Raw genomic sequence first — 27,627 nt, 5'->3', positions numbered from 1 at the left:
AAAGACAAAGCAAAAAGGATTCTAAGTATAGGGAGTCCTGAGCTGGATGCCACTGTGTGCTCTACTATCTGTGCCAGAAGCTTGAGTGAAACTGGAGGGGGGAAGGAGAGGGTCAGACAAGGCACAAAAGCATGATGATCTTATTGCTCCATTCTCCTTCTAGGAAAAGCAAGTTTGCTTACCGGAAGTGGTGTTTCCATAGATAGCAGGATGAATTAGCCATGCTCTCATGGGAACGTCCGTCAGGCGTCGAGAGGCGGAGCTTGCCAAAGCTGAAATAGAGCTTAGCTCTGTGCAGCTGCATGTGTGATCCCGCGCAGGAAAGCAGCTTCTCCTCAGTCTGAATTATAGCAGAAAGAAAAGTATTAATATGCGCTGGCGGGGCTGTCCAGGGAGGTGGGTGGGACAGCATGGCTAATTCATCCTATCTACGGAAACACCGTTTACGGTAAGCAAACTTGACTTTTCCTCGTTGATAGCAGGGCTGAATTAGCCATGATGTCATGGCAGTCCCTAGCTCCCGGGTGTGCGGGGGTTCGTGTACTCCTACAATACCTGCTTGAGCGTAACCCTGAAGCCGTGGACAGCCCGCTTGGACTGTTTATGTAGTGAAATGCTGCAACACCGCCTGTCCCAGTTTGGCATCTTCGGATGTCTGCTGGTCCAGACAGTAATGAGATGTAAAAGTGTGAAGAGATGACCAAGTGGCAGCTTTGTAGATGTCCAGGGGTAGTACGTGCCGTAGGAGGGCCATTGAGGTGGAGACCGCTTGCAGTTGATGAGCATTCGGCTTATTCGGGAGCGGAATGTTTTGCTTGTCGTAGCAGAACTGGATGCATTGGGAAATCCAGCTGGAAATAGTTCGCTTTGCCCCTGGCTGGCCAGGGATGTTTGGGTTAAAGGAGACAAAAAGTTGTGATGCTCTAGTGTCAGAGTGAGTGCAACTTTTGTAGTAGGCTGAAGCTCTTTTACAGTTTAGCGTGTGCAATAGATGTTCTAGTGAGGTTTTGGAAAGAACGTCCGGAGTTCGATGGACTGATTAAGGTGGAAGGCAGAAACCACCTTCGATAGGACGGAGGGATGAGTCTGGAGCACCACCTTGTGGTGGCAAAACTGTAGATACAGTGTATAATGTACTAGCGCTTGCAGTTCGCTCATGCGTCTTGCTGATGTAACTTCTACAAGAAAAAAACACCTTCCACGTGAGGTATTTTATGTACGAGGACTCCATAGGTTCAAATGGTAGCAGCATCAGCTGCTCCAAAACGAGATTAAGATCCCAGGCCACCAGCGGTTTAGATATCGGGGGTCTAAGATGACAGAGGCCCCTAATGAATCTTGTAACCAGTGTGTGGTTAGAGATTGGGTGACCTTGATGTAGTTTGTGGTAGGCTGCAATGGCACTGAGGTGGACTCTAACTGAAGCCGTTGCCAGTCTCGCTGTATACAGCGTGTGTAGATAGTCCAAGAGGGTTTCTGGTGAGCAGCCGAATGGGTCCAAGTGGTGACCTACGCACCAGTCGAGTAACACTTCCATTTCAGCTGGTAATTTCTTCTGGTAGAGGGTTTTCTGGCGACAATGAGGACATCCTGAGCACCCTGGGAGATTCCTTGCTCACTTATTAATGACCATTCAATCTCCACACCGTTAGATGCAGCGAGTCCTGCATCGGGTGCAGAAGGGAGCCTTCCTCTTGGGATAGGAGGTCGCTCCAGATGAAGAACACCTGAAGGAGTGGAAACAAAACTTGATTTGGCCAAATAGGAGCTATGAAAATAATAGCATCCAATGCTAGTCTGTCTTCTGATCCTCTACTGGAGCCGAAACCTAGAACCTTCCTGTTCAGGGAGGTAATGAACAGGAAGGTTCATTACCTCCCTGAGAAATACCTTGCTTGCTAAATTACCAGAATTATCTGGGAGCCCAATGGCATCACCACTTATGTGGCTGATTCCTCCTGCTTGCCCTCAGAGAAATTAAATTCCAAGACAAGTAACATGGTCTTTCAAAATTGTGCAAGTAAACTGACTTGCAGGTTTTTTGTTTTTTGGGGTTTTTTTTACTGTTTTTGCCAAAAACTTAAATCCAAGAAAAGCTGCAGTAAATGCGGTCAGATTGCAAGTTTCTCAACAGTATGTTACTGTGATCACTGAGTGTGTTCTCCAAGTAAGCTACTAGTAAAATTGAGTCAAGTGCCAAAGAACTACAGGCTTATCCGCTGGCTGAAACAAAGATCAATAATTATCTGGGCCTACTCAGCCATGTCCATTTTAGTTGGCTCATTTCTATATACGAGATCTGCAACTGTGCACATCCATATAAACTGATGCTAAAGGAAAACGAAAAACACTTATATGTTGAAATGGTATGAAATTCATTAAGTGGGAAACATTGGGTATTTGGTCCTGATGTCCCAGGTTTGCAACTGGAATGCTGTAATAAATTAGTCATGCAACAGCCAATGGGTCAAAAGCTAGGGATCAGGACTCCAAGCAAAGAGAAAAGTAAGACAGAGATTTTAATACAGCAATGTAAGAACAATTTGAATAGATTGCACTACATTAGCTTTCACAGTCATACTGGTCTTCTTTCAAGTTGTTCTCTCTCAGGTAGTCACGGCTCTAACAGTTGCATCTTTATTTTGAAGACAGATCAATCCGTCACTAGTAGAGATTTGTCTCTCAACACCACAAGCTATCAGAAGTTACAATCAATCAAATTGCATTCTTTTGACTGCCATGTAACATCAAAAACAAAACTCACCTTTTTAAAAGGCGCACTGTTTTCCTGTAATAATGAGGACAGTAACAAAAATCACCACAACAGGTTATTCGGAGAATTGTCTTTCAATTCCAAAAGGCAATCAACATTTGCCTCTCTCAAAGTGGCTAAACATTTAAGCCTGTGGTTTTTATTGTTTATATGTTTAGAGGCAGTCTTGATTACCTCTTAATTGTTTGGTACATAATTGAAGATAAGCCAGTCTCATTAGCATTCTTTCAGTAATCATATGAAAATAAGGGTAAATGCACTGAAGCATTAGTCGTCAGCTAATGCAGTATAATTTTCCATTTAAACTAACAATAACAATGAAAATGGTGCATATGATATCTACAAAAGTAGACTATTTTAGATTAGAGTTTTGTTTCTGAGAGCAGGGCTGGGTGCAAGGGTATCAGGCGCCCTAGGTGAACCTAAAAATGCTTAAACCTCAAGAAATTACTTTAGAAACTGTGTGGAATGCCCTCATTTCTTTGGAAAAATCGATTTCCTCTCTCACTGTGGCTATAACGAATTCACAGAAAAGTATTCAAGTTATGGAACCTTTATTAACTCTCTATGATACTAAAAAGAAGGATTTGGAGACACGAGTTTCCTCTTTTCAAGAAGTCCAAACCAAATTACAACAAGGAGAAATTGTTACATCAAAAATACAATGGAGAATATGGAAAATACTCTGAGATATTTAAATCTCAGAGTGTTAAATTTTCCCCAAGTAAAATGAGTGCCTTTGAGGGATCCATTTACAAGATATTTGATGGATATTCTTCAATTACCAGTAGAAGATGTGCCGCCAATATCTAATACTTATTTCTCATCACCAATAAAGAAAGGAGATTATCCTGCTTGCCTCAGAAGATAGGCACAGATCTTACAGCATATTCTTGGAGACATCGATGGAGGAACAAGTGGATTTTCGTGGAACACTATTGGTAACTTTTCTTTTTCCAGCAGACAGAGATTCCATTTTGAAACTTTTCCTCCATGATAGAGAAAAGCCATATTATGGTCAGAAGATTTGGATTGCTGGGAATGTGCCAGGAGGCTAGACAGCTAGGAGCACAGATTACAATTAGATACCCCTGTAAATGTGTGATGAAATTAAATAACACCCGGTATATCTTCTCTGAGCCATCTCGGCTTATGTTTCTTTTTGGATAATCATGGAGTTGAGGGCATTGCTACCTAGCCATCTCAGGGTATTGTAAAAGGCAGTATATAACACCTCCTTTATCTTCTTTTTCTTTTAAAATTTGTTCTTGTAACCCTTGGATCTCCCTATTACCGCTTACAGGTATTATTTTTTTCTTTGTAATTTTTCCTAATTTAATGTGAATGACTGATATATTTCAGATTGGAAATTTATTTTTTTTTATTTAATATAGTTAATAATCAATAAATAAAGAATTAAAAAAAAAGATCCCCCCCACCTGGAGATTTTGATAATTAAGGTCTCCTTCCCCACAAGAACCAGGTAAATAAACTAAACGGAGCACTGGACAGAGTGTAACTGAATCCTCGCTGGCCTTATGTTTGTGCACCAACCATACTGCACGAGCCATCAGTAATGTGCTGCCAATTTCAAATCAAGGGGCTCTCACCAGCTCTCTTCCACTTGGTGGCATGCTCCTTGTTTGTTTTCACAAATGTTATTTTATTTATTTATTTTAACTCCCTATCACCTCCCTCCAGATAAAATAGTTTTCCGTGGTTGGGCTCCATCCTCGATGTCACCCATTTGTGAGGACAACCATCCTGCTTGTCCTGTGAGAAAAAATAAATTGTACATAGAACATAGAAATAATGTATCAATAGGCTGAAATGTAAATATTGTGCTGTTCAATTTCTCCCCTTCCATCCCAAGTTTATTTTCCTTGTTTTTTTGTAACTTTCCCTCTCCCTTTTTCTGATTCACTGTATTTAAAGTTCAAGGTTCTTATTGAAAATATTGTTTTTTACGTTACGTTATGCTTTACACTCCTTGTTATTTGTAAACTGGGTTGATGTGATGCCTATCATGAAACTCGGTATAACAAAAAACAATAAATAAATAAATATCTTAATACTGAAAATGATCATCCAGACGGGGGGATTCTGAAAACTTTTACTGGATCAGCTGAAATATTGTACACACGCTTTGGAAACTGCATAGCTCTCTTTTGCAAATGTCAGATCAGAGACATTCACATCTGGAGGCAAGACCTATATTGACTCAATAGCTCACATATAACATTTCTGGATAATACTTACATGGATCCAATAAAAGCTATCGCAGCCTGCCAAGAATACTGTGTATCTCAGAAGCCAAATCTGCCACACCAAAACAACACTAACTCCCTGGACTCTTTCTCCCATGCCAACCTTACCCATGAAAAAGCGGCAATGCAAATGTTACAGCAGGCCTCAGACGGCCAGTACACTTCCTACTGAAAACAGAATAAACCAGACTACTATAATCTCCAACACAGAAACTGCACACTAGCAGAATCCCTTACCCCAGTCACACATGCAGTACACAGACAAACCCTCACAAAATACAGAATGAAGGAGCCACAAATTAGAAACAGAAATATACACAAAAATAAATAAATAAATAAATGGAAAATCCCAAGACGACAGACTCTGCAGTGCAATGGTGGAAAAATTAACACATCACTACTCCCCCACCCTGTCCTCTCCAGATGCTGCCAATCCTAGGCTTGGACTACGGCCAAAAGGTGCCTCTCCTCCTCCTCTCACCCCTCTGCCCAGTATTTCCCTGACTGACCCCACCCCCTCTGCTCACATCCCCCACCCTCTCCCTGCCCACCTGACTCCGCTCTTCTACCCTCTCCCCACCATCCCCCCTGACCCCGCTCTTTCCTAGCTCCTCACCCTCTGCTCACCATTCCCCTGACCATCTTCCCAGTCCCAATCTCTTCCTTCCCCCACCCACCTTCTCCCTCTCGTGCCCTCTCTCTCCCTGTACAGCAGCCGAGCTCTCTCTCTCCTCCTCCTGGCTCCCAGGCAGCAGTCCCTCCAAGGCCAGCCCAGGGGAGACTACGATGGCCATGGGACCCAAGAGCAGAAGGCAGCAGCCTCTCTCCTCCCACCCAACGGCAGCACAGGGAAGTGGCGGGAGGGAGGCAGAGGTAGAGGAAGAGAATGGGGCAGGAAGTAATGATTTCAGGCAGAATAAGCTGCTGCACACCCCTCTCCCGCATTCGGTCTCTATGTCGGAGGCACGCCTAGCAGCTATAGGACAACGGGAGGCAGCGATGGGTGGTGCAGTCCTGTCCACAGCCAACAAGGACAAGTTGAGGACAGAAAAAAACAAATTTAGTGGGGACCACAGATGAGACTCAGGGCACGGGTCTCATGTGACCGGTGTTAATGACACATCTGCTCCTCAGCATCCACCCATCCACCTCTCACTCTCCTCTCATCCTCTGCCAAGTCCTGTATCCCTCTCCCTTTACACCCCACCCAAAATGCTCAGCATCCCTTCTGTCTTCTTCTCCCTAGCAATCTCCTCTTTCTCTCCCTCAGCACCACCAGCATCACACCAATCTCTTTGCTCCCTTTTTAAAGTACCCAACATCCTCTCTTCTCCACCCCTACCTGATCAGAATCTTCTCTCTTCCCTCCGAGCACCCTCTCTTCCCCACCCATCCATCTTCCTCCCTGTCCTACCAACCCACTTCAACCCAACACCCACTCCCGATGCAGTGCTTTAAAAGGGGGTAGAAGTGGGTGCTCCCAGGCCCAGAGTCGCAGTGAAACACTTTTTGACATGTCACACAAGAAGCCTTTATTCCTGTTCTCCTAAGTTTTTGATCACAAGTATAAAACATTGTAACGTGACATTTGTGCTTCTAGTCAGTCAGATGCTATAAGCTAGATAAAAATGCAGGAAGAACTGGATCACAGGGTCTTAGAAACATATCTAGAACATGGATAAGGCCAGGTGACCTTCCATCTAAGATTATAAAAAAAAACATTCTTAGAACAGACCCAAGGCCGCTAATGCCGCATAATTCCATGAAACCATTTACAGACGAGACCAGAATTAAATTACTATACGGCCATTCAGATTCTTTGTTTATAAAAGAAAGCCAATCATAGACATTTTGACAATTATGTAACCTAGCTTACAGTTAATTCTATTTAATGCTTTGCCATCAGTAAAATCATTTGAGAGGGAGTAAATGTTGATGCCTTGTGTGTCTGTCTCTGTATAAGGTACCTTATTATTTAAGGTCTAAGATTTATATTTCATAGCATTTCATAAAAAGCTTTTCTCTACAGCACTTGGCTTTGTTTTAGTTTATTTGCAGAGAACCACAACAGAGGCTTTTGCCACTTCCCAAAATGTTGGCGCCATAGGTGACTGCCTAGTTCACCTAATAGAAGGCCTGCCCCTGAGTGAGAGCCCAAGAAATAAGTGGATAGCCTAATAATTTAAACGTATCAGCTTAGAGTTTATAACTACATTCTGTTTCTCTTTCTCCCATGCCCATCCAAAAGAAAATGTATATTAAAATTGATTTTAGACCAATAAAATGTACTAGAACCTATAAAAGCCCTTGTATTCTCCAGGAAAGAATATGGCACTTGACCTCTGCACCCAGAAATAGAAACAAACAGAATGGAGAATTGTCCCCATAAGCTTAAGCTTATGGGGACAATTTCCTGCAGGAAGTAGTAGACAACCGATGAGTTTACAGTTATTAAAGATATCACTGGATTAGACCTGCCTCCTTGTTCTTCAGTGATTTCTTCTAAGGAAAACAACAACATTTCCTCATTAAGCTGCCAAATTTCCTACCGATTTTGGCAAAGTGGAACTGTGTCAGGCTCTGAACCTACTGGGAATGGAGAGCCAGCCCTTCCAAATCAAGGATGAAAATCTGCAGCTTTATGCACCGTGGTTCCTCCTCCTGGATTACGTCTCGACGCACGTGATTGCCTCCAAGCTCGCTGGAGTGAGGTTTGCGTGGTGCTGGGCTCAGGAGCTTCTATTGTGCACAAAAAGCAAACCTTCTTCAGGGTTTAGGGTGTCCTAGAAAAAGAGGTCATGATCTGAGGCTCAATTGGGATAGAAAATGTTTCTTCACAGAGAGAGAAAGGTGGATGCATGGCCCAGCCTCCCAGAAGCAAAAACAGAAAGAAGAGGTAAGCACTGAGGAAACTTGGCCATCAGAAACCAAAGGAAAGCCAAAGATAAACAAGAAAGAGTTGGGACGACCTGATAGGCCCTATGGTCCTTATCTTTTGTCATATTCTCCGTTTCTGGGCAGTCAATACTATCTCGCTGCTTCTTCTATCTTTGCCATGTACATGACACGGAGGATCTGTGCTCCATGCTGTGAATCGATTGCTTCTGCAATATTCTGCCTAGCAAATCTCTCTAATCAAAGCAAAATTTGGTCCTTTTAAAATAAAAATTAGATTTTCCCAAAAGATATTTCTGGATAGAACATCAAGATAATGCACATCTAACTCATCGAGTCCGGTGAGCAAACTCATTTCTGACTTGCCTGTTTGTGGTCTTTTGGCTACTCTCTGGTGTCTAACACCATGTTCTTTATCTTGCAGGATGCCAATCCACTTGCACAACAGTGCTCTCTGTACAAGTTCTGAGTCTGGAACTTCAGGCTTTTCATCTAAATTATAAAAATGAAATATCATCTTTGTTTATTTTGATACGTTTTTCCAGCCGGGGAGTTCAAAGTGAGTTAAGAAGTAGGATTGTTTTATAGGGTACATTATACAAGTTGATACATTAAATCGATATGCGCTATAGTGGGGCCACTGGGTGTGGTGTTATTCAGAAGTCAAGTAGGCTAGAACAGTAGGGGGTAAGCTCAAGAGGTTAAGTACAGTAAATAGAAACATGACAGCAGAAAAACGTCATTATGGCCTATCAAGTCTACCCATCCTCGCCAACTATTCAGCTTTACAATCCCTACCACTCCCTCAGAGATCCTCTCTGTTTTATCTCATTCTTTCTTGAATTCAGATACTCTCCTTGTCTCTACCACCACCATGGGGAAGTGTTGGAGTCGTTTTTTGTTACTTTGGCTGAGGGTGTATAGATTCAGAGTTTTCATCCAGACACAGACTAGTTTGAAGGCCACAGGCCAACCTCTGAGTGAACTCCTGTTTACTGTCTTGCCCCTTGAAATGTTTACTAACAGGCAAGAGTGTTTATTTGGTTATTCCACTAAGTCTATGATGAGAAAGCAGTTGTTATTAACTTACACTAAAGCCTGAGAGAGAATGAAGACCACACAGCTATGCCTGAAATTTGATAAGAAATCAGGAGGGAGGTAACACCACTGTTTTCCACAAGTAATTGTAGTGTATAAGGAGGGGGGAAGGGGGAAAGAACTCTGGACATGATGGTACAGGCTGATCCTTGGGAAATGTAAGCTTTTTATCTAAGTAGCAATTCTTCGTATCTACCATTACTTCTGTCTAATCTGATTTTATTTGTTCTAACCTCCTATTGGTCAAATAAACTCACTTTCCTATATACCTGGAACCGTGATGTACTAAATCAAAGTGTGTGTGTATGGCTCTTTGTGTTGGGAATAAGCTCCTGGGTTCAAGCCCCCAGGTATAATCCCAGTAATTATGTGTGGCTATTTGTACAGGGGATACACTCCTGGGTTCAAGCCCCCAGGTATAATCCCAGTAATTATGTGTGATTATTTGTATAGGGGATAAGCTCCTGGGTTCAAGCCCCCAGGTATAATCCCAGTAATTGTGTGCGTTTATATTGGGTAAGCCCCCAAGGTAGTCCTGTGTGTACCTGCAGGCAATAAGCCTCGCAGGTAGCCCCAGTGTAAACCTCAGAAAGAGATTAGGCACCCCACCCCAGGTCAGAGCTCCTGGGCAGGATACCAGTGTGCAGGGTATGAACCCGTAACAGGAGGCCATTCTATACATCCAGTACCTTCTCTGTAAAGAAATATTTCCTAAAATTACGCCTGAGTCTCCCCCCTTTCCCCTTCATCCCATGACCTCTTGTTCTAGAGCCTCCTTTCTGTTGAAAGAGGCTCGCTTCCTGTGCATTGAAGCCTTGGAGGTATTTCAACATCTATCAGATCTCCCCTGTCTCGCCTTTCCTCTACAGTATACATGTTTAGATGTTTATGTCTGTCCCCACATGCTTTAGAACGAAGATCACTGATCATTTTAATATTTTATTTGCACTTCTATTCTGCAATTCTAAAAAATATCCATTGTGGATTACAAGATACATACATAAATCACATAAAAACAAAAAACAATAAAACAAAAACATTGCATAAATAAAATAAAGATACACAAATAATTAAAAATCAACTGATTTCTATCTTTTTGAAGATGCGCTCTCTAGAACTGTACATATTATTCCAAATGAGATTTCTCCAAGGACTCCCATAGGGGCAATATCACCTCATTTGTTTGGTGACCATATCTTTCCCTATGTACCCAAGCATTTTTCTGGCTTTTGCTATTGGCTTATCCACCTGTTTGGCCACCTTAAGATCATCAGATACGAACACCCCAAGATCCCACTCTTCCTATGTGCTTAGAAGAATTTCACTTCCAATACTGTACCTTTCCCTTGGGTTTTGCATCCTAAATACATTACTCTACATTTTGTTACCATTAGCTTCCAGACCCTAGATCACTCCTCCAGCTTTGCTAGCTCCCTTCTCATAATTTTCCACACCTTGTTGGCTGTCTACCCTGTTGCAGATTTTGAGACAAACCTTTCCCAACAATCCTTCCACAATGTTGCTCAAGAAAACGTTGAAAAGAAACAGTCCAAGGACTGATCCCTGCAGCACACTACTAGTAATGTCCCTCTCCTTGAAGTGAACTCCATTTATTGCTACCCTTTGTTGCCTCCTACTCAACCAATTTCTAGCCCAGTCACTCACTTATAGCCCATACCAAGGATATTCAGATGGGGTCAACATAATACAGTTCAATTGGTTAAATAACCCGTCTCATAGGTTTTCATACAGAGGACAAAGATTAAATACAAGGACCTTATAGTTAAAGAAGTAGTTTGGATGAGTTGATATTGTGTATGGAGTTGGGGGTTTACCATACAGATAATTTGTAAGGTTTGTAGCATAGACTGGGTATTGATGGCTGCTTTAGAAATACATTTTATTTATTTATTTATTTAGTGTTTTTTTTTTATACCGACATGCTTGATAAGGATCAAATCAGATCGGTTTACATGGAACATGGGGGAATAACATTAACATATGCAAGAATAAACAAAAGTTACAATAAAACAGGGGTACTCAAAACTGGGAATAAGAGGAGCCAGATGGCAGAAGAACTCGGAACTAAACCATAAACAGCAATATTTACAAATGCAGCCCTATACAGCAATATTTACAAGTGTAGCCAATACAGCAATATTTATAAAAGCGGTCCAGGGGGAAGCGAAGACTAGAGAGCCTTGGAGTGAATCTGTAGATGGGGAGGTCCCAGATTAAGGGAAGGCTTGTTGGAATAGCCAAGTCTTCACTTTTTTTCTGAATGTCAGTAGACAGGGTTCTAATCTAAGGTCAGGGGGCATGGAATTCCAAATGTTCGGTGCCGCTGTCGAGAATGCTCTCTCTTTAGTGGCAGAGTGGAGTGTGGATTTGGCTGGGGGGGGTGAAGCGATCCCTTGTAGGCTTCTCTGATTGGTCTAAGTGACGTGTGTAGAGTGAGTGGGTATTGGATATCGATGGGGGTTTGGTTGTGAACTGATTTGTGAATGATGGTGAGACATTTGTGTAAGATTCTGAAGCTTATAGGAAGCCAATGCAGATTTTTTAGGATAGGCGTGATGTGGTCTCTACGGTTGGCGTTTGATAAGATTCTGGCGGCTGAGTTTTGCAGCATTTGCAGCGGTTTGGTGGAGGAAGTGGGAAGACCTAGTAGAATTGAATTGCAATAGTCTAATTTGGAAAAAAATGATGGCTTGTAGTACTGATCTAAAGTCCTGGAAATACAGAAGCGGTTTGAGTCTCTTTAGCACCTGAAGTTTAAAGAAGCAGTTCTTGGTTGTGTTGTTGATGAACCTCTTTAGATTTAGCTGGTTATCAATTAAGACGCCGAGATTTCTAGCTTGGCTGACCAGGGTGTTGGTATGGGATAGGTGAAGGTTATCACTGAGGTTTGGAGAAATAAGGAGCAGTTCCGTCTTAGATGTGTTCAGCACTAGGTTTAGGTTTGTTAGGAGGAGGTTGATGTCTTGAAGACAGTTGTCCCAGAATTTAAGTGTTTTTGAGAGGGTTTCGGTTATCGGGATCAGGATTTGGACATTGTCTGCGTATAGATAGTGTTTGTTTTAGTTTTGTGAGTAGCTGGCAGAGGGGGAGCAGGTATATATTGAAGAGTGTGGGTGACAGGGAAGAGCCCTGAGGAACACCTCTTGTGGAGTTGATGCGCTGAGACTCTTTGTTATTGATTTTTACTTTGTATCCTCTGTTATTTCTAGTTTCTATCTTACAGAGGATTAAAGGGTTTCTCAATACAGTTTATCAGGATCAGATCGCTGGTTGGTACCAAAAGCTGCTTCAAAAATGCCAGGTTTTCACAGTCTTTTAAAAGACAGTAGGTTCAGGGCAAGTCTAATGTGGGGTGGTAGAGGGTTCTGTAGGGTTGGGACAAATGCTTCAAAAGGTTCTTGTCCACTAAACTAAAAACAAATACTTCACCATGTGTGAAGGTTGCAAAATACCAGGATATTGAGCTGGCTCCTCACATCATACTAATCGTTTGTACATCGCTACGCATTGGCTGTGGGAGTATAATGGCTTTAATGTCAGCTTTGGTTTGCACCCTTTTCTCCACCAAATCGTGGACTTTTTTTTGGCACTGGCAGTCATTGCATAAAAGTCCTTGCTATGAGTAAATGCAAAAAAATAGGGTGCATGCCAGGTCTCCTTGTATAATGAAGGAAGAACTTCCGTGCAGCCAGTTTCTTCGGCAGAATCTCCATATCTTGCTTTCTGCCCAAACGAAAGATCTATTGGATTTGGCAGAGAAAGGACATAAAAAGCACTGCTTGCTAGAGACTAAAAAAGAAAAAAATGGGGGTTCTTTCACCCCTTTTCTAGTTCCTTCAATCATGTTTGCCCCTCCCCTCTCTCTCTCTCGCTCAACCCTGCCCTCATCTAATTCTTTGCCTTCCCACCCCTCATCAATATAGCTTGCTTGTCCCACCTGCCTTTTCTCCTTTTCCATTCCCTTCAGCCTTCAATTACCCCACGTCTCTTTGCCCCTCTCTCCCCCCAGTCAGCAGAGCGCTTGCTTTCTTCTGCCTGCCACAAAACTCAATGCACTAAACTGGGTGGTGCCTACCCCATGAACAGCACGAGACTGGCCAGGGCAGCGCAGCTCAAACTTGGTAAAATAAGCCGCTCAACAGAGGACAGTCCAGGCAAAAGGGACAGTGAGACATGCCAGCATAGACTACCAGGGCAAGTCACCTTGCTTCAAACTCTGGTACTTGCTTTGGATTATTAACAATACTTATTTAGAACTGTACAAGATAATTCACATAGTTACAAATATCTAAGCTTGAGCACAGGGTGGGTAAGAGGCTTCTTCAAGGTCACCCAATGAGGAGTGGATAAGATATAAATTCATGTCTCCAAATTCAAATCTTTGTATAACCATCAAGCTCCTCTGGTGAGCCCCACTTCAGGCTGAACCCACAGGGCCAAAGACTCAATGTCAGGATGACTCAGAAACTTCAGCCTCTACCCCAGTGGTCCCAGCTATCCCAGCAGCCTCAGTCCATGCACAAATGAAACCAATTCTAACCACTCCTTCAGTGACTCCATTCCAGGCTGAGCCCAGCCAGTGCTTCAATGACTCCAGCTTTCCAAGAAACTCTTGTACTAAAGCCCCTGGGACCTTTACAGTTGCTCCCAGATAGTTTTGATGGTACTCAAGGGAAGTTCTTTAAGTTCAAAAAGCAATGCCATCTCTTGCTCCAGAATTTGTAATCATGACTACCCCAGCAATGAGGCCAACGTGACCCTGCTGATTCTCCTACTATCGGGAAAGGCTTTAAGCTGGGCTTACCCTTTAGAAAGGGGCAACAGTTCTCTCCTTGAAGACTACCCAGGAATTATGGAAGCCTTGGCTCAAGCCTTTCGGGAGCCTGATCTGAGGAAATTTTCATTCATGCAACCAGCTTTTGACTTTGTCTTGTCTGGATTTGCTCCCAGAAAGGGCACCATTTTATCTGGGTCCCCACTTTCAGAACCAGAATCTGCCTTTTCCTCGTATGAACTTTCACCTAAAGGAGGTGCTCACCTGTACCTGGCCCTGAAGAAAGATCCACTTCCTGTCCTTGCATCACCTGCCTCTTCACCTCTAGTTCCTGTCCTAGCACTGGTGAAGTCAGCACCAGTCATTTTTACAGCTCCTGTGACTGTCTCCATATCAGTGTAGTCAATGCTTGCTGTCTCTACAGCTTCAGCGGCCATGAATCCAGCTTTGGCTGTCTCTGTAGCTCCAGTGTCTGCTTCTGTACCAGTGAATCCAGCACCAGTTCTGTCAGTACAGCTCCAGTCCCTTGCAATGGTGCAGTCAGTGCCAGCTCTCTAACATAGTTCAAGTTCTTCCTCCAGTTGGCCCAGAGACTGCTACTGCTCCTGACCTTGCTCCAGTTGTCCTAGACACACCACAACCGCTCCTGATCCAGACCCTAAGGCCACACCCTGTTCCTGATTTCAGCCTAGCAAAGGCTGGTACCATGTCTGTTTCAGACTGTACCTCTCCAAGTTGGCTCTGAGATCCTGGAGGACTTTGGTGGTGTCCAGAGTCCACCCAGCAGAGGAGTTGACAGGGTTAGAACCCATGGCCCTAAGAGTTGTAGGCTGTAAACTTGCTGCTGATTTACAGGGAGCCCTAGGATTTTTACCCTATGTACTAGAGAGAACTATACACGCTCTGCAGCAGCCTGATTGGACCAGCACTTGGTATGCCCAAAATTGAGACCAACATATAAGACACTTCCATAAGGCATACAGTTGTTGGTCCAACAACCTTCTTGGCATCTACTCCATGGAAGCATTATCCATCTGGCCTTGCTATTGGGCTCGTTTTCCTGCCCCACATCAGGCTCCTGTCCGACCCCTGGGCTACACCTCATGCCTAGCCTCTCCAGATATGCACCTTCCATCTGGGGCGGACCGTGATAGTCAAGCCCTTATATTTTATTTATTTATTTAAGCTTTTTTATATACCGAGATACGTTGGGAACATCATCTCGGTTTACAGTTAACTTAATACAGCAAGGAGCTTTACAAAAGAACAGATAACAATATGTAACAACAGGATACAAGATATAGTATTGATTAACTGTGTATGAGGGACGTATTTACAAGGAATTTACAAGGAATGCGAGAAGGGAACGGGTACATAGAGAGAGGGTTTAGATGTAAGCGTGTTTAAAGAGCCATGTCTTGAAGTTCTGTTTAAATCTTTTTGGGAAAGGCTCTTGGTGAAGACTAGGAGGCATCTTGTTCCAAAGGATGGGTCCGGCAATGGAGAGGGCATGTTCTTTGGTAGACTTAAGCTTTGTCAGTTTAGGGGAGGGAGTGTGTAGCGTGGCACGGTGTTGTGCTCTGATGGGTCTGTTAGGGGTATGGAGTTGGAGGTGTTCTTTGAACCAGGGCATGTCATGGTTGTAGATAGTTTTATGAATGATGGTTAGGGATTTGTATATGATCCGGGAGTTGATAGGCAACCAGTGTAGGTGTTTGAGGACTGGGGTGATGTGATCACCTTGGTGGGCATTGGCGAGGATACGTGCCACCGAGTTTTGGAGCATCTGAAGGGGCCGGAGGGCGTATTTGGGGACGCCTAGGAGGATAGCATGCAATAATCAAGCTTGGATAATATGGTGGCTTGAAGGATTGTGCGGAAATCATTTATGTGGAGCAGGGGTTTCAGTTTTTTTAGGGTGTGGAGCTTGAAGAAACAGTCTTTCAGGGTGGAATTGATGAATTTTTTTAGGTTATGGTGGTTATCTAGGATGACGCCGAGGCTGCGAACGTTTTGGGCGAAGGAGACGGTTAGGTGGGGAGGGTTAGTTGTGGGGTTAGTGCAGTTATGGAAGGGTGAGATATATAGGAGCTCTGTTTTGGAGGTATTAAGAGCGAGATAGTTGTCAGTGAGCAGGGAATTGATAGCTGCGAGGGCAGATTCCCATGTTTTCAAGGCCTTAGGTAGGGTATCTGTTATGGGTATGAGAACCTGAACATCATCCGCATATATGAAGTGCGGAAGGCCGAGTCCGGATAAGAGATGACAGAGGGGAAGGAGGTATATATTGAAGAGGGTGGAGGATAGTGAGGAGCCTTGGGGGAACACCTTGCAACAAGTTGATGGGTTTTGATTCGCAGTGCCCGCTTTTTACTCTGTACTGTCTGTTGGTAAGGTATGATTGAATCCAACAGAGTGCAGAGCCAGATATTCCAATTTCTCTTAGGCGCTCAGTTAAAATGTTGTGGTTTACCGTGTCAAATGCAGAGGATATGTCGAGGAGGGCCAGGATATATGATTGGCCTTTATCAATGGCCCTCAGGATATAGTTGGAGAGGGAGATGAGGAGGGTTTCAGTGCTGTGGTGTCAGCGAAAACCTTATTGAGATGGGAAGAGGATGTGGTGGTCATCTAGGTAGCTTGTTAGTTGCCTATTAATAATTTTTTCTAGGATTTTAGATATAAAGGGAAGGTTGGAGATTGGACGGTAATTGGCTGGGTCCGCTGGATCAAGAGTCGGTTTTTTTAGAACGGGTTTAATTATGGCTTGTTTGAGTAGGCTGGGTACAGTGCCAGATGAGATAGAGCTGTTGATGATGTTGGCAGTAGGTTTGGAAATAGTATTAGGAATGGTGAGGAGGGTTTTGGTGGGGATGGTATCTGAGGGATATATTGCCAGATTAATATCCCTGAAAATGCATAACCTTATATCCCTGAAAATGCATAACCTACTATGTTACTATGTAAATAAATTCTTGCCTTTGATTCAAACCTACTTTAATTAAATCCAATTCTTCATTATTTGTTATGGTAGGTCATTAGAATATAGTTAAATTGTTTTTACAATGAAAATAAGCAGTCCTGCATTAACTGAGAAACAGATTAATTTGCTTCGTCAGACAAATTTTACATTTAGCTTCTCTATCATTCAACTCCCTCATTAATGAATGTCCTAAGGTACAATCAAAATCAAGTGAGCCACTGTGGAGCGTTCCCATGGCTGCACAATTCCCACCAAATAACTCTCGGACAAATAGAACCCCTCCAAATTATACATGTTGTTACCTTTGTACACTTGGAGAGTGGCAGATAGTATTCCATTGTCTTTGCTGTTCAGTGCCTCTGACACAGAAGAAAGCTCAGACTCTCCGTCGTAGGAGCAGGATTCAAACGATTCATTTTCATATCCCCAGCTGCATCCATTCTCCTCAGTGAGGGAACGAAGTGCTTCTTGTGAATGCTCTGAAATGTTGCTGCTGGGGCTCTGCCCTGCTTTCACCAGTTCCTCTTCGCGGCTCCTGGCGAGGCCCAGCTCGTCAGACATCGGTGCCTCAAGGAGGGGAGCAACCGCCAATGAAAACAAGGGTCCGCCAGTTTGTGAAAAGCATGACCTGTAGAATTTATACCGTTAAAGAATTTAAGTTATCAATAAGAAGGGTATAAGCTTGCTTCATGGGGTTTCTTACATCTTCAATGGGTATAACATGGTTATCACACCTTTTAATGTTACTACAAGCAAATGGACCAATCAGAAGTGGCACGGCTAGAAATTCTATTGATGAGCGAGAGGCAACAGGATCCCTTATCTACTTTCTTTCATTTCATTACTTTTGGGGAAAATTGATATTTTATAGCAGAAGCTGGACAAGAATTAGACAATTTTATTCCCTACTGCAGAATTTACAGAATAATTTGTAAAATATTATTACAGTTTTGCTATTTCTTTACAATGATTTATATTCCACCAAATTTCCAGAACATCTGTTCAAGGCAGAACAGTACATTACACATTGTCTTTCTGTCCTGAACGCTATTTTAAGGACACATTACTGGGTGTTACTAGTTCATTTAATTTAAAAGTGAAAAGAAATGCATGCTCCTACAGTTTTTACAAATGCACCTTATTAATCCCTGTCAGAATTTAACAAAAAACAGAATATACATTTACATTTTAAAAATGAGAAAATCTTAGTGAATCAGGCACGCTATATTCTTTAAACACAGTGTTATCAAAATAATTTCTAACATGATGTATGCATTACAGAAATCATAACAACTTCTTTTCATAGCAGCTTTAAAATGCAAGGGGAAATAAATTTGAGAAACAGGGGTTATTAGAGAGAAAATAGGAATTAATGGCAAAGTTCACTGGAAAATTAGAAATAATGAAACTGCAAATATCTCAATATTTAGTTTCTTTTACATAGAAATAAATATCAACCAATAAGCTGTAGATGATGGCATATTAACTACATGGTCAGCTTTTGAGAGCTATACTCCATCAAGTCAGTGATTTTATTTCCAACGTAGCCAAGTGAACTAACATGGTAACCACTCTACTATATTTTAGGCTTCTTTGCAATTTTCAGATTCACAGATTTTCTTGCTTTTTCTGCAGTTTGCTTGTTTAATTGCTTTATTAGCCCGTGTCTTCATCACAGTATAGAGTATGGATATTTGACAAAGCTCCTATTACAACTGAAGTTATTTTTGAAAATGGGATTTTTTTTATTTTACATTGTTTTTCTGTTTTCTAAGTTGGTACTGATATATGGTTTATACAGGGAAAGGGCAGTTTTGCTGTTACAGGAATTATTTCTGCCTTTTTAGGTTTAAAAGTTCAAAGGGGAAGCTTATTTGAAATCTTGGCAGGTTAAAGGGGCTTGTTAGCCGTGTTGGTTTTATTAATTTTATTTCCTAGGCATCAGGTCCTTAGTACAGTTTACAAATCAACCCTGAGAGATCTGTCATTCTTTGAGGGGCTCAATTACAAACAGAGGCCTTTTTTTCTGGCTTTTGATTCAAGTACTGTGACTTAATTTTGAAAAAGGGATTTTTTTTACATTGCTTTTCTGTTGGCTGAAAATATAAACTAAATAGCATTGCTATTTAGTTTACAGAGAGAAAAGTCTGCTTTGCTGTTGCGAGATTTATTTTTCAGTCTTAAAAGTCTCTCCTTCCTGCCTTCCTTCCATTCTTACTATATAGACTAGCCCACTAATTAGGAGGTTAGATTGCACAGAAAAACAACACTGGTTGGCAGAAAAACATAAGGACATAATTTAGATTGTTAGATATTTGTCGAAACATAAAAAACAAGTAAAATTCAAGGGGAGCTTAATTAAAATCATAGTATATCCTTCAGGTAATTGTTTTTAGTTGGTCTGAATTTTTGTAGCCAAGGCAACAGGATTCTTTATAGTGTTAGGGAGTATATAGAAAACTCCCTTGGAGTACCTTATAGGACCGACACAGCTGTCTCGCTCAGTCCTCCTTAAAATCCAGACCCATAGAGAATCCTGGGTGAAGGAAGGAGCCCTCTCACCAGAGTCTAAGGGCTTGGAAGGGTTAAACAGTCCCTGGGAAGCTGGCAGAGACCTACCCTATGCTAAGACCAGCTAAGTTTAAGGACTGTGAGTTACCTGAAGTTAAGGTGAGCTGCACTGTTTGATTTTCTCACTGTAAATAAAACGCACCTAGGGAATAGCCAGAATCTGCTTCCTTATTTCCCTTGGCTGTTTTCCTAAGCCACAGCTGGCCATGTTACCACAATAGACTAAATATTAGATAGATACAAATTAAAAAATGCATTTTATAAAGTAAAAAAATAAGATACATTACTCCATATCTCATAATTACATGTGAGCAAGCAAATTAGGATACACAGAGGGAAACAGTATGTAGATGCTAAATTTCTCTGAAAAGAAGCCAGCAGATTTGCAGGTCTGCTGAGGAAAAGATAGGGACTTTGAAAAGTCTCTCTCTCATTTCTTTCTATAGGTATCAAAGGTCCTAAGAAAAGCAGAAGGATGGCTGGAAAACATCATGTCAACAAACTGATGCCACAGTTACTACTTCTACCTCTATCCAGACAGATATCCTGATCTACAGTAAGAAACCATTTTGGTGTGAAAGATGCCTGCAGGTCGACCCACTCAGGAAACAGGTGGTGGAAGTGAGAGAGAAGACAGTGTGGTTTAGAAGCATCCACAACGAGGATTACAATCAATGGAATGCTTCTTGAGGTGTCTAAGATGGAAAGCTTCAGTGGAGGGGGAAGGAGAAACTAGACTGCAAGATGTCAGCTGGACAGAGATTATCAAAGCTGGTAGAATCCTCACTCTGACCCTTCCCACACTCAAGCTGAAGAATCAATATGCAGCCCTGGAAGTGAAAGTGGAAAAATCATCCGAGGATGAACCTAAGTTTATGTGCCTCAAAGCTGCAAGATCAGCAGCCACTGTGTCTAGAAAGAGACTCTTCTGAGAAGCATGGAGGCATCCATTTGCTGACCAGACCTATTGTATCAAAAGGTGTGCTGTCTACCAAGTGGGGAGATTGTGAAGAATCATCAAGCCAACTATTATCCAATGCTGCTCATACATGTTGGCATGAATGATACTATTAGGTATCCCCCTGGAACACATCAAAAGTGACCTCATGGCTTGGAGAGAGGGGGAAGCAAATAGGTGTGTAGGTGGTTTTCTTCTTAAATTCTCCCAGTCAAGGATAAAGGTCAAGTTCACATTCTGGAGTTGAATGAATGGTTGAGTAGATGGTGTTGACAAGAGTGTTTTGGCTTCCTGGACCATGGGATGCCATTCAAGAACTGATGAGCAAAGATGATATCCAATTATTGAAGAAGAGACAAATTTACAGAGAAGGGCATTAAACTAGGATTGTCAGGGATGGGTGAAAAAAGCTCTCAAGAAAGTACAACATCAAACACTTTTTTACAAATGGGAAAAAAAAAGGGGCAACATCTGGAAAGCTATGTATACTAATGCCCATAGATTGGGAAATAAAGTTGCAGATTTAGAGGCAGTCATGGAAGAGGCTGACTTGGGTGTAGTGACTCTCACAAAGAAATGGTACACTGAAAACTACAACTGGGATATAGTTATTCAAGGCTACAACCTATTCAGGAAGGCCAAGAACAAAGAAAGAGAGGAGGATGGCACAACATGTAACAAATAATATTAAAGCAAGAGAACTTCAGGGCTTATGAGGTAAGGAAAAGGCACTGTGGGTTAATCTAGAAAGAAGGAATAGAGCATCCATCTATATTGCTGTGATTATAAAAACCTCTATTGCAGGCAGAAGAAATGGATAGAGGTTTAATAGAGGATAATCACAAAATTGCTATGAAAGGGGAGGTGCTATTGCTAGTGATTTCAATCTGTAGATTATTGATTTGGCATTCCTGCTGTGGTATCTTCTAGAAGCAAGGAGAACTGATCCATCAATTTAACGGAACCCACATAGGAGGGTGTGATACTGGGCTTGGTACTTACCAATAGGCCAGAGAAGTTGTTAATGGGTATTCCTCATGATTTTCAGTTCTTTGAAGTATTCATCAGGGTTGCCCTCTGTCACCTCTTTTATTTAATTTGGTGATTCAATCAATAACAGCAATCAGGCAGTCCCCCTCAGTCACTAGATTTAAGATAGAGGACTCACATCATAAGATTGTTACATGCGGATGATATTCTACTGTACTTTACTAATCCAGCAATTCAGCTCCTGCTATCCAGTCTGTATTAAATGCGTTTGGCGTGGTGTCTGGCTATAAATTGAATCTCAGTAAATCAGAGGTATACCCAGTGGGTCCCAAGTTGGTTATTTCTCAATGTGTTTCAAGGTTCAAATTACAAACTTCCAAACTGAAATATCTGGGGGGGTCATAATTACTAGAGATTTTAAAGACCCATATTCTGTAACTTTTAGGCCGGTCATTAACAAAATTAGTACTGATTAAAAATTAGCACTGATTTAAAATTAAAATCTTTCAGCTATTTACGATATGTTAAGTTATATGATAGGATAAGTTACAGTTTACGAGACGTTAAGTTTTAATTCATTCCATATTTATATGCCTCACTGTTCTATGTAACGCTCCTAAGCGAATTTTTGTAGTTACATTGTAAATCGGTGTGATTTGTATTCTTACAGGAACATCGGTATAGAAAAATTAAAAATAAATAAATAAATAAAATCTTGGAGCAATCTACCAATGGCCTGGTCTGGCCAGATAAACATTCTCAAAATTAATATCCTACCACAATTAATGTATCTATTTCAGCACGTACCTTGTCAGGTCCCTAGTAGGATGTTAACTAGAATAGGGCTTCATACTCTCTCCTACCTTTAAAGGGAGAATGGGTTTACCTAATCTACAACTTTATTATTTGGCTGCTAGACTGGCACCCAATAAGGGTCTGGTTGCAGGGAAAAGGGGTGGCTTTCTATTGAAAGGACCATTTTGATGGAGAAGTAGCTCATACACTTAATAAACCTTCTGCTGTCATACCCTACTATTAGAAAGATTAGCAGGGGTGGTCCAGTCATAGTTCATAAACTGTCAATCTGGCACTAGTTTCGTAAGAAGATGGGACCCAATAGGGAAAGAGTTTCTCCTTTATCGATTATAATCCCACCATATCCTTACACACGCTGCTCAATAATACAGGTTCTTAGGATACTACAGGCATAAAATTTATTAAACAAGTTTGAGCCTTAGATCATATGTTATCTTTTGACCACCTCATGCGGTAATAAATATAAAGTTCCCATCAATATCTTGCCTATATATGAATGACTTCAACAATCCCTTGCTAAATTAAAAGAGAGTGGTTGGATCCCCAGGCCCCTGAACCTGGTGAAATCTATTCTCAGCAGGCCAGCAGGGAGAACTGTCAATATCGGACCTTTAATCAGGGTTTGGTGGAAATCCAGATAAAGGATTCTAATGAGAAGACCCTGAAGCAGACATGGAATACTGAACTCCTCTAGCTGGACAAGGAAGACTGGGCGAGTCTGTGTGGAGTGGGCTCAGAGCAGACCTCATATTTAGATTGTTGTAATCTAAATGGGGACGCACAAGTCACAAAACTATTTACTTTTCACCACAGGAGCCTTTATCACAATAAAATCATATTTATTGGAATTTCAATAATGAACTTGATTCACTGTGCAGACTGAAAGAAAGATACCAAGCTTTCCTATGTTTGATTTAGATTGTTGCAATCAAATCAATGCCCGATGTTATTTCACGGAATGAATTCTTCCTATTCTGCTCATTTCTGGAGGAATTATGGACAAAGAGGCTCGCATATTCACATGTGTTGGACATCCCTCTACTATAAGAGTTTTGGGTTGGGGTCTTTGAGGCTGCTTTGAAGATTTCTGGGCAGGAACTTTCAATTTCTCCTAAATTAGCATTATTAGGATGCTGGGATTCCTACTCAATTTTAAGGAAGCTGAAAACCCTCATAAATCATTTATAATTAGCTGCTAGAGTTGCTGTTGCCCAGTTCTGGAAGAGCGCATCAGTGTTGGATAACTGGAAATCTCAAATATTTGAGATAGCTCAAATTGAAAAGTTATCATTCTCTCTAAAAGGCTCTCTCCAATTGTATAATTTTATTTGGGAGTGGCTCTAGTTATATTGGTCTATGCTTTCATAGTCTGTAAACTTCTGTCTTTGATTCAGGTTTTTGAAGGTGCATTTTGATTTTCTTCTTTGACTTGTCAAATGGAATGTTCTCATATCTGTTTAATGGTTATGCAGAATACCATTTACAAGTTCAGATTCCTGAGGCAGTCCAATGTTTGCCTTTTTCCACTGAGAATACTAACATGGGATAGGAGGCAATGTCCTTTCGTGGATTACAAACTGGTTAAAAGACAGGAAACTGAGAATATGATTAAATAGTTTTCTCAGTGGAAAAAGGTAAACAGTGGGGTGCCTCAGGGATCTGTACTGAGGATGTAGGTTAATTACTACTTTAAGAAAACTGCCTCATGTTGACTAGTAACTGGAATTAAAAGGCCTGAAGAGAAAAAAAAGTCAGCTTAGAGACAGAACAACTGAGGCTGAGAGTGCAGAGTGAATTCCTGATAAGAAAGGTGCCAAGAAAGTTACAAGAAACAAAGGAAGCACTGAGTAAGCAGACTATGTGATATCTGAGAGGCACATGAAGGAAAATTATGAGAGAGGGGAGGGGAGAAGAATATGCGAGCCACGTTTAACAGTGTATAAAAGACTAAAGCAAATTTAAAACGATGAGTAAACTGGCATTGCTCACAAAACAGTATATTCTGTAAACTGGGCTCCATTTACTTCCGTAAGGAAAACACAATCTTGATTTTCCTTATAGTTTCCGCTATCTTAACTTTGTATGCATGCATGAAATAAACAAATCCTGCCAGCAATTATAGATCTCCAAGCTACTTAATAAATTTTATGTTTTGAAACTGAAAGTCTGTTTCATCACTGGCTATCTCTGGGGAGGAAACCAGGCAGGGTACGTTTCAAGGTTTTTAACCGTACTTGGACCGGTGCTTTTCAATACATTTATAAATGATCTGGAAGAGGATCTGACAAGTGAGGTGAGCAAATTTGCAGATGACACAAACTTATTCAGAGTAGTTAAATCACATGCGGATTGTGATAGATTGCAGGAGGCCCTTACGAGATTGGAAGATTGGGCGTCCAAATGGCAGATGAAATTTAATGTGGACAAGTGCAAGGTGATGCATATAGGGAAAAATAACCTATGCTATAGTTACACAATGTTAGGTTCCATATTAGGAGTTATCACCTAGGGAAAAAATGTAGGTGTCATAGTGGATAATATATCGAAATTATCGGCACAGTATGCTTCAGTGTTCAAAAAAGCAAACAATGTGAGGAATTATTAAGAAGGGAATGGTAAATACAACAGTGAATGTCATAATGCCTCTTTATCGCTCCGAAGTGAGACCACACCTAGAGTACTGATTGCCGCATCTCAAAAAAGATATAGTTGCAATGGAGAAGGTATAGAGAAGAGTGACCAAGAAGTTAAAGGGGATGGAACGGCTCCCTTCTAAGAAAAGGCTAAAGAGGTCAGGGCTGATCAGCTTGAGAAGAGACAGCTGAAGGGAGATATGATAGAGGTTTATAAAATTATGAGAGGACTAGAATGGGTAAATGTGAACCAGTTATTTACTCTTTCAGATAATACAAGGACTAAGGGCACTCTGTGAAATTAGCAAGTAGCACATTTAAACCAAATCAGAGAAAATTCTTTTTTACTCAACACACAATTAAGCTCTGAAATTCGTTGCCGAAGGATGTGGTTAGGGCAGTTAGTGTAGCTGGGTTTAAAAAAAGGTTTAGATAAGTTCCTGGAGGAGAAATCCCTAAATTGCCATTAATCGAGTTGACTTAGAGAATAGCCACTGCTGTTACTGGCATTAGTAGCTTGAGATTTATTTAATGTTTGGGTACTTGCCAGGTACTTGTAACCTGAATTGGCCACTGTTGGAAACAGGATACTGGGCTTGATGACCCCTCAGTCTGACCAGTTTGACAATTTCTTATGCTCTTATTTAAAATGGGGTTGCTATACACTGCTGTTGATGGGGTGTTTTTTTCCCCCCATTGTCTTTAATGTTAAGCTAAATGCTATAACCCCAGATTGTATGTTCACTGTTTGGTCTATCCATGCATTTGCCTGTTTACCTCATAAAATAAAAAGTAAAAAAAAAAAAAAAAAGGTAGTGATAAATGGAGTTCACTCTGAAGAGAGGAATATTACTAGCGGTGTACCACAGGGATAGATACGTGGATCAGTTCTTTTCAACATTTTCATAAACGATAATGCAGATATTACCAAAATCTGCAATAGGGTTGTGGGTTTTTTCTCTTTTACCCCTCTGTCCAATTTTCTAGCACCAAGCTTTTTATTGATGCAAATAGTACAGGTGAAACTTTTTGGTTCTTGTAATCTTTCATTTGATTTAGAATTATAAACACAACATTTTGGGCTAGATTTCAGGCGCACTGCAGCATATACCTACTTAATACAACACACAAGCTTACAGCCTTCTCCTCAAATACTTGGAAATTACGCAGCCTCATAAACATCTTTGGGTAAAAAATGTTTAAGCTACAGAATGGGATTTTCTGGCTGCAATTTCCATCAAAGTTGAAGGTGCCTTAATCATACATAAGGTGCATATTATTTTTTCTAAATCCCACCTTGAATTTTAAAAGATTCATTCCTCTGCTCCTAATCTGTTTACATCTATAAGCATATGTTGCGTTGGCTGGAGCACGGGATGCACTGTTGCACAAACAGAAACACAATATGCCGCTCAGAAAGATGAAAAGATAAAAACTATTGATCCTGAGTTCACTGCAAGAAAAACACCCCCACCTCTCAGGGTGCTTACTGTGAAAAAATGTCCATCTTGGGTTACAGTTTCAACTAGAGTATTAAAAGCTCTGTTAAGAGGGAAATGGTGGCTAAGCACTGCAATACCAAAAAGATGATATATTTAAAGGAAATTCTGAGCTTCTGCTCATTCAGTCCCAGGCAGCTGCAACTGTTTATAGATTTTAGACAAAGCAGTTTTATAGAGGGTGAAGGCGCTGTATTTTAGAATGGCTTTTGAATTCTGATTTTAAGTATACATGATTTGTTTCTATTTTATATGTTGTCATTGTTTTACATTTGTATTTTAATATTTTATGATTGTGTTTTATGGAATCTGCACTGGACACACTTGTTGGACAACGCGGAATACAGGACTGTATAAAAATAAAACAGTTGGAAAATAACACATTCGGGCTCGGTTCACCCAAACTCCTGTCCTGCAGAGGATGAATACCAGGAAATATTTGGGTTTTGCCAGATTACAGCCAAAATAAAAAGGAGTCATTGACAAGATATTTATCAAGAAACGTACAAAATCTTTGTCTCAGCCTAAAAACTGAAATCAGGGGACCCTCTATAACATCCCCCACTACACAGATACCTCCTTACACATGTTTTAGACTTCTTTTTTAAGTCTCTGGGAGCCTTTGGACATGAACATATTTACTAAGAGATGGAACAATGCCACAGCCATGGTCCTCCAACTACTTATGGAAATGAATTTGGCACATTTACAGTCTGGGCTTTTCCCTAACAGGAAATATGGCTGGAACAAACCCTCTTCTTTTACTCTATCAGCTACTAGAAGCTTCCAATGAAAAATTCACCTGGGGAGGACAAGGTTCAAAGCGTTTACCCACATTAATTGACCATCCAAAAATTGCCCTCTCTCAATACAGCTGAAAATAGGCATGTACAGAGGGAGTGTTCCCTGTCGCATGTCGCAAGGGAGGAAAAACACGTGTGTGGATGAGATTTTCAAATCTTTGCACCTACTTTTCCAGCCCAAATCTACATTGTACATGTGGCAAGTTTCAAGGTGAAAATGCACATGGACTTTTGCTTTGAAAACTGGTACAAAGCCACAGGTAAAAAAAAAAGAATGTCTGGTCTTTGTTTCAATGTGGACAGTTTGAAAATTGCCCACCAGGCCTACCCTCACATCCGTACTACCAAATACAACAGCCACACCACCTTTTATCCTAAATCACAATTGTCTAGCGCTCTCTCTCTCTCACACACATATTGTTACAAGCTGCACCCTCACACTTATATGCCACACAGTTTCTAGATGTTTACAAATACTCTCTCACATGTATAGTTTTCATCTTTATCATATAAAACGTATCCATATAAAAAAAAGGGATCCCCAGG

General features: G+C 41.2%; 1 protein-coding gene across 5 annotated transcripts in view; it reads right to left on the bottom strand.

Moving 5' to 3' along the window:
• Positions 1 to 27,627, bottom strand: part of C6H8orf48 (chromosome 6 C8orf48 homolog) — an 89,818-nt gene that overhangs the window by 28,117 nt on the left and 34,074 nt on the right. For 2 of the 5 annotated variants that reach the window (XM_029607707.1, XM_029607705.1), the window contains exons 2-4: positions 21,343 to 21,484; positions 17,114 to 17,439; positions 8,302 to 8,427 (exon numbers count right to left, since the gene is read on the bottom strand). In XM_029607707.1, coding sequence (XP_029463567.1) covers positions 8,302 to 8,427; positions 17,114 to 17,372 — 385 coding nt within the window. In that variant the 5' untranslated portion in view covers positions 17,373 to 17,439; positions 21,343 to 21,484. The remainder of the gene's footprint in view (positions 1 to 8,301; positions 8,428 to 17,113; positions 17,440 to 21,342; positions 21,485 to 27,627) is intronic. The other 3 variants (XM_029607709.1, XM_029607708.1, XM_029607710.1) reach the window with 2 other exon arrangements.

Source organism: Rhinatrema bivittatum, chromosome 6 (assembly GCF_901001135.1).
Source record: "Rhinatrema bivittatum chromosome 6, aRhiBiv1.1, whole genome shotgun sequence".
Lineage (NCBI taxonomy): Eukaryota > Metazoa > Chordata > Amphibia > Gymnophiona > Rhinatrematidae > Rhinatrema > Rhinatrema bivittatum.
Note: the sequence above shows the minus strand (reverse complement) of the source record. Positions and strands in the feature narration are given on the sequence as shown.